This window comes from Callorhinus ursinus, unplaced genomic scaffold, assembly GCF_003265705.2.
Source record: "Callorhinus ursinus isolate GAN/ISIS: 27379988/994484 unplaced genomic scaffold, GSC_fseal_2.0 scaffold4, whole genome shotgun sequence".
NCBI classification, from domain to species: Eukaryota; Metazoa; Chordata; class Mammalia; order Carnivora; family Otariidae; genus Callorhinus; species Callorhinus ursinus.
This window is the reverse complement of record NW_027397066.1, coordinates 90,513,608-90,521,301: the sequence shown is the minus strand read 5'-3', so window position 1 is coordinate 90,521,301 and position 7,694 is coordinate 90,513,608. Positions and strand designations below refer to the sequence as shown.

The 7,694-nt window shown below is 47.2% G+C and overlaps 1 protein-coding gene across 4 annotated transcripts in view; it reads left to right on the top strand.

Annotated features, from left to right (window-relative positions):
• Nucleotides 1-326: 326 nt before the first annotated feature.
• The window catches only part of ELOVL6 (ELOVL fatty acid elongase 6), a 136,535-nt gene continuing 129,167 nt past the window's right edge, over nt 327-7,694 (top strand). For 2 of the 4 annotated variants that reach the window (XM_073892106.1, XM_073892104.1), the window contains exons 1-2: nt 327-479; nt 629-749. In XM_073892106.1, the coding sequence (XP_073748207.1) occupies nt 661-749 (89 nt within the window). In that variant the 5' untranslated portion in view covers nt 327-479; nt 629-660. Of the gene's footprint in view, nt 480-501; nt 750-7,694 lie in introns of those variants that run through there. The other 2 variants (XM_073892105.1, XM_073892107.1) reach the window with 2 other exon arrangements.

The window sequence follows — 7,694 nt, the reverse complement described above, 5'->3', positions numbered from 1 at the left end:
TCTTACGTGTGATCTCAGCACAAATTTGCCTGGAGTTCTCCTGGCGAAAGAGCGGGCAGGTTTCACTGTTTCTTAAACGCCTACTAGCCAAGCTTGCAGGTCCGCGCTCCCCGCGTCTGCGCCTGGCAAGCCGAAACTACATTCAAAAGGCAAGGCTGGCTTGCCCACGAGGTTGGGATTGGGGATTTTGAATGACCTCGAGGCCTCTTCCTCCTTCTCGTCACCCTTCCGCCACTCCCCTAGTCACCTTCGCTTCAGCAAAACTGCCCCTCAGGGAGAGAGGTCTCGCTTTCTCTCTCTCGCAAAGGGTTAATTTTCTGATCGCACGAGGGGGAGGAGATTTCCCTGTAGACAAGTAAAAAGGGTGATGGACAAACATGCGGGCACTAAGACCGCAAGGCATTCATTTCCTCCGCCGGTGGATGCGGACGCCGGGAGGAGGAGAGCGCCGAAGCGAGGACCTGGGAGCCGTGGCACAGGCAATGCTCGACCCTGGATGTAGCTGAGAGAGGCTGGGAGAGGCCGGCCCGCGGACATCAGCCGCGGGGGGAAGACCTAGGGGGGTGGGTGGGGAAAACAGGACAGCATTCGTAATCAAGCGCTTTACAGATTATTTTATTTTGTATAGAGAACACGTAGCGACTCCGAAGATCAGCCCCAATGAACATGTCAGTGTTGACTTTACAAGAATATGAATTCGAAAAGCAGTTCAACGAGAATGAAGCCATCCAGTGGATGCAGGAAAACTGGTAGGTGATGGTTTCGCGTGATACTCTTCCCGGGAGCCCTGCGCGTCTTCCCGCTGTGCCTTAATGTCGGTGTTTTCTGTCTGGGGCGTGAATGGAGCGATGAATCGCAGGCAGCAGAGAGCTGGTCGCTGAGTTCCCGGGTCTCCCGGGTGCAGGAACCACTGGGGCTGCATGAAGCGCGTGGGTCTGTGAGTGCCCCTGTGTGAACCGTGGCTACACATACATCTTTAACAGATTATATAACATAGAACATACATGAGTGTATAGAGTAGATGTCTGCGCGACACGGAAGGCGGGAGAGATGCTACAGTCCAGATTCCCTACCTGGGCTACCTTCTGATTTTCATCTAGATTTGGGCTTTCTCGCTTGGCCTCCCGCAAGCTGAGTGTGAAAGGCCGTGGAGGAAGGACCCAGGCTTCTGCTCCGTTTAACCCTCTCCCCATCCCTCGTGTCCTTCCTTTCTCCTTGCAGCCCTCCTACTTCACTGCCCTACTCTCTGCTGCTCCCCGGCCGGATTTCTCCTTTCCTGGACCCCTTTCCCCACGCGGATCCCTTTCCGGTTTCATTAAGAGGCGGGGGCGGAGGGGGAGGGGACAATGAAAACAGTAATAAAAATGAATGAACCCGAGCGAGTGGAGCCACGCCATTATTAAGTTTGTTTTATGGAAACGCCTTTTGGACACACTCAGTTCTAATTCAGTAGGAAGCTGCTGATTGGAGTTGAGACAGATCAAAAATGCCTCGGTCCGCAGAGTCCTTGGGGGCTCTTCCCCAGACAAACTTCTAATAGGGAAAGAGTTTTGCCTGTTTAATGTGTTCCCTCCGCCAGTCCTTTTGAAAGTCCCTGTGTGGGAGGCGATCCTATGTCACCTTGCAATATTTAACAGGGGAGGGTGTGCTCATCTCTCTTCTTCCTTGTAGACCGAGCTGCCGTGGCAGACATGCCGGTCCTCTCCTTAAGCTCGCGTCTGGCGATCAGTAAAGTGCACGCTCAACGCACCCCGGAGCTGGGCAGTGGCCTGCAGCCTCCTAGGTGCTCGATGGGAGGGTCGGGCTGAGGGGCTCTCGGGAGCCAAGGGATCCTGCCCGCCGCCGCGTGCGCGAGCGCGAGCGCGCGTGCCCCGCGCCGTCACGACCTGCCTTCCCTCCCCCCTCTCATCAATGGGAAACCAAAGAGGCGGGCGCGCGGGGGGCCGGGGATGGCTGGTGCTGTAGGAGGGGGTGCCGCGGGCCGGAGCTGCTGGAGGGAGGTTCAACTTCCTTTCCTCTGGTCCCCAGGAGTTGCGACTGGCCCCGGGAGGCTTGGCCGCGTTGCCTGCCTCCTCCCGTCCCTCTGGCCCGCCCGAGGCCCGCTGGCGCTTTGCGGCTGTAGCCCGGCCGAGCCCGCCCCCCGCGCGCTGCGCGCGGGCTGGGCCACGCCTGTGGGGGGCGGGTGCGGAGGGCACGGCGCACTCACACCCGCTGCGGCTGGACTGGGGACTGCGCTGGGTGCGGGGCGTGAGGGGGCCCGAGGGCCGCGTCTGGCCGGAGCCGGAAGCCAGGAGGCGGACGCGATCCGTTCCGAAGCCCTGGAAGTGCGGCGGGCACTTGGGGCGCGGGGCTGGGGCCCCTCCTGGGCCGGCGAGCGCCGAGGGTGGGTCCGGAAGGTGGTGGTACACCTCGAGGCCCGATCCCGTAGGAGTGCAGACATGGAAAGGCCTTTGGCGCTTGGGGAGGCCGACCCCTCCGGGCCCCTGCGGCCTGGGGACCTTCTCCGGAGGCACTTCCTCCTCCCGCCTAGAGGGTGGTGCTGAAGGCGGAGCGGGGGCAGGGGCCCGAGGTCGCGGGCGCTAGGAGCTGCGAGGCGGGCCCCCTGAGCGGCCGGATCTTCTCTGCAGCTGTTTGTCCGGTTCTCTGGCCACACCACTCGAGCCTGTCTTCTTCCCCCATGAGCGCTGTGTGCTGTTTTCTAGTCTCCCTTGTCTTCAACTTGGTGCACCTTTATTGAACCTGCCTTTCTGGAGCCGGCGTCCCCTCGCCGTGGCTGCCCCCATTCACGGTCGGCCAGCCCTCCCTTGCCCCGCCGCGGTCGATAGTGCCTCTTATTTAAACCGGTTGCCTTTTCTCTGAGGCCAGGTAACCGTTTCCCGCCTCTTTTATGCGTTCACTCAACAAGTACACAATGAGCCAGACAGGGCCTCGCCCTCACCAGGACCGAAAATGGCAAAAATGCGCCAAGTTCTTTTCTCCTGTTGAGCTCTCACCACTGTTTTCCATCTAGCTCTTTAGAGACTGCTCTTCTGGCAACATCTTTCCTGGCTTTTATTTATATGCATGAATTTTTACGTGTCCGCCGGTGCCTCCTTCCTTCCAGACCGGCAGCTCTTCAGGGCATGGTTCTTGTCTCATTCGGAGCACGTTGAAGAGAGCTTTGTACATGGCAGATGCTGGGGAAGATGCTTATCCAGTGAGTTAAAATGATTACTGGTGCCCATTTTATTGCCAGGTCTACCTGTTAATACCTGAAGTTTAACATATTTGGCCTCCCCCTGAGTTTGAATGCTATGTCATAGGCACGTACTGGGATTTTTCCCTTCCTGACCCTATTTTTTTAGCTTGCCTTTTGCAGTCAAAAAGCTCTACTGGCTGTTTCTCTTTCCTTGTAGGTCTTCCCGACCTTAATTGTCTTGCTTTCTCCTTTTTATCCCCTAACCTAGAGGGGTTGCATCTCTCCCGGTATCCTGGGGGCCCAATTTTCTAAGCCTTCCCCACCAAAATCCCAACAGCAAAAAGTCTCTACCAAGGTGCGTAAGAAAACTATTTTCTCTTTTCTTTCCCTTCTTAACAGGAGTAGGGAGCTCCATAACCCACGGCTTAAACCCTCTTGGGGGCAGGGGAAGTTTAGGAAACCAAAGCTTTACCTTTTCAAAATGGTTTGAAATAGCTTCTGTAGGACAAACACAATATTGTGAAGCAGCTACTCTGTCTTTTGAGCAGTCATTTGCACTTGTCCTTAACAATGTCTTAGGGCCTCAAACAAAGCTTGTTAATTTAGAGAATTATAACTTCTCTCTCAAAAAAGAGCTACATGGTCCTTTGAAGAATTGTGAGAAAGGCCAGGAGTGCTGTTTTGTCAGTATGCTGTCTGTGCGCTCTGTAGCATTATTTAAGAGAACCTTAAGTAAGGGTAGTTTATTAGACATAGCCTATATTCCATATTCATTACCTTATTACATATTAATGTTATCGTTCCCTTATTTTGCAGTGGTATTTGTGTAAACACTAAAGTGTTCAACTGTGGCAAGTTTATCAGGTTTATTGCTGCCTTAAATGATTAACCCTATACTCATTGTTCTAAACACAGGATAGATACATAGACCTTTTTAATTTTCTAGCAAATAGTTTCATGTATAATAGAGCAGCAATTGAAATGAATGCAAAGTAATATATATATTTCTTGGAGAATCCTCCTGAGATCTCATCTTGAAACTACACGGCAAGTTAAAAATATCTCGGGTAATGTTATCTGGTAAATAGGACTTTATTAGACATGGTAGAGGTAGAAAAAAATGCGTGCTTTTAGCTCAGTAGCGTTTTTGACTTCCAATTTTACACTGAAAAGCCCTGTCTGTGATTTTACATTGAAAAGGAAGGCATTTTGTCCCTTAAGGAGACGTCTCACCTTTACCTGTTATGGTCAGTAATAGCTGACTTAATTTATAAGTGCTGCTAGCAAGGAAGCGAAATCACATAGTGACTGGTAAGGCAAGGCGACATAAAATTCATTGAGTGAGAAGGGCAGCTGGGCTCTGCCTTCTCTTTCAGCAGCCTGCCAGGTTTGTGCTAACAGCGGTGGATGCTAGTTAGTCGCTCCAGTTGTAATTGTCTGGCCAATGATGATTATCTTCTGATGTCGGCTGACAGGGTGTTCACCAATAGGAAAAGAGGAGGCCTGTGCTGACTGCTGTAACATTATGGCTGTGAGGTGACGTCATCACAGGGCTTGCCTAGAACCTCGTGAAGCCCTCCCCTGTTCCCCTCTGGCATCCTTCACGTATCCAGCCTTTCAATGCTTTGTATATTTTTCTGACTTTCTCCATTCCCCCCACCGAGGTATTTATTGGTTATAAGGCTTTTATTGTTTACATTTTGTGTTCTGTATTTTAGGGTCTATAAGATAGTGTAGGAATTTTTAAGATTAAATACTACCCAAGAAAACCTTTTTATCCGCAAATTTGTTCTAAGACAAAAATTAGGAGAAACACTATTTAAAAGGAATTGTACATTGTTATATGTGAGGCTCAGGAAGTAACATGAGGTACAATTTCTGTATTTAAGAACATTATAAGCCTGACTTAGTATTTTACTTAAAATATAGCATCATAAGGCATGTCAAACTTTTAAAATGCAGGCAGAGTATTAAGCTGTTTCTCCTGTAGTGACAGTTGTTCTGAATCGATCCCTAAAATCCTTGAAATCTGCTATATTCGTTTATAAGAAAAATGGCTGGAGAATAAGTGCAGTCTGCTCTCATGAAACAGGAAAGGCCAGAGTCTCATTTAATCAGTGCCACTACAAATTTGGTCAGCTATCTAGGAAAATACTATGTCCACATAAAACTCATGTTTCTTGCCACTTTGGGGAATCACAGTTCATATTAGTCTTAGGATTGAAAAGTCCTAAGTGCGAGGAATTTAGCATGTCATTCAATAAACTTTAAAGAACACTGGGTTATTGGCCTAATAGCACTAGGTTAAGAATGAGAAGACTGAGAAAATGTGCAGAGAAGAAAAATATGATCTATGTTATGGTGTTAGAAAATGAAATGTGTGGTAACTATGATCTGAACTTTTATGTATCTTTTTAGAAAAGATGTATTTTTGTGCAGTCCTTGGTGTTTTAGGATTCCCAGGGATAATGGAAATTATTTTATGATCATATTATCCATCCCTATATTTGCATTAGTTATTAATAGTATATGATGATAAAATTTTTACATAGGGCCTTTTGTTAAATTGAAGGTTGAATTTTGTGAAGAAGGCTTGTTTCTTGTTGCTTTTAATGTTAGATGATGATAATTCTAAAGGTATCAGGATCACATTGTCATTTAACTCCAGTGTCTGAACCCACTCCAGATCTAAGAGTTGCTTTGCATTCTTCTTGAAAGAAGATTCTTTCAGGTTAGACGGTAGAAAAGCTGTGGGGTTGGAGGTGAGGGATGGAGACTTAGAAATACTTAGGAGGGCATAAGATAACCATCTAGTCAGTCTTTAGCCAGCAAAGCAAAATGAAGGAGTGTGGCACTATTCAGTTAATTCAAGAATTCATCTTTGCTTCAGTGATCTGGATATTTTAGGTCCAAGTATTTTTTTTTCTTTTGTGGATACTTGAAATATGTTTAATAATAGATAACCAACATTCTCTTTTTGTTCTTATTTGCATTTACCCTATGCGGAATTTACTCCCAGCCCATAAGTTTTTGTTTCCTCCGTTTCTTCTGAGATATCTTTTTCTTCTGTGCAACCTCCTTTTGTGGTTTAGGAACAACCAGCTCTTTTTCAGTAAGGATCATCTTGGTGTGGCAAGGAGAGCTCATGTATGGGTTAATCCAGCCATGAGCCCTGTAAATTCTGTGCTGCATCTTGGGGACTTTGTTCACCCGGATGTGCTCAATGACCAGAGAGTTTACATCTAAACCCTTAAGTTGAGTATTACTCTCTGCATTTTTAAGCATGTACAGTAAAAATTCAACACTCTTCTTGGGCCACCAGCCCTGTGTCCAGCCCCACTGTTTGGCCTGGGCACACCTACCAACTCCACCATGGTAGCAACAGAATGGCATACACTGCTTCTGCAAGGTGACATCCTTCAGATACTTGGTGGCTTTTTGGATATGCATACCCTTGATGGCCTGGGCAGTTTCACGTGTGTTCTTAAAGTGAACACGCAGATTTGAACCTCTTGATTTGCATGATTTTGTAGGGGTTTCGGGGTCAAGCATTTTCAGAGGTCACCTCAGGCCTCTTAGGGGAAGAGGGGGGTCCAAGTATTTTCTAACATGGATTACGTAAACATCGTCTCAATGATCCACTTAATTTTTCATGTATGGACATAGGTGAGCTGGGCTGCCCTTTCTTAATAGGAACCAGACAACAGTCCACAAACTTGGCCTTAGCTCTTTACCCCTACCTGTTCTATCTTCTAGTCCCTACCTTCAAGTCTTCCTCCTCCCATTTACTTTCCACTTATCTTTGTTAAAAGAGCACAGGCATTTACGTAGAGAAGTTACCTATGTATACCACAGATGGATATTTCTATTGATAACCCTAGAAAACCTGAATGAAAATATAATGTGGCTTTTTTTAAAGATGTTTTATTTATTTATTTGAGAGAGAGAGCACGAGCAGAGGGAGAAGGAGAAGCAGACTCCCCACCAAGCAGGGAGCCGGATGTGGGACTCGATCCCGGGACCCTGAGATCATGACCTGAGCCGAAGGCAGATGCTTAACTGACTGAGCCACCCAGGCACCCTGAAAATATAACATGGCTTTATTGAAATGTTAAAGTTCATAACTTTATCTGTTTTCAGATTGTGTAAACAGGCAGGTACAAATGTGTAACTTTTGGCATAGTTACTCATAGAACTTAAATAGCATCCCTAATTATATTTAACTACCAATCATTTTATTTTAGACATAGGTTAGTTCTTTTAAAAAATTATTGTTTTAGAGTAAAAAATGAATTTGTACTTTTAGACCTGTTGAGCAAAAACCATTCCAAAGCATTGGGTCGTGTAGGTCATCTAAGTTCAAGCTTACATGTTTATTGTGATTCGTTTCTATACTGAGCACTCAAAATTTTTAGTCTTAAGGTTCCTTATCCTAGTATATTGGAATGACAAATATTTTTAGGAAAGTTCACTCTCTGTGAACTTTCTACAATTTAACTTTAAAGCCTGTCTGCCC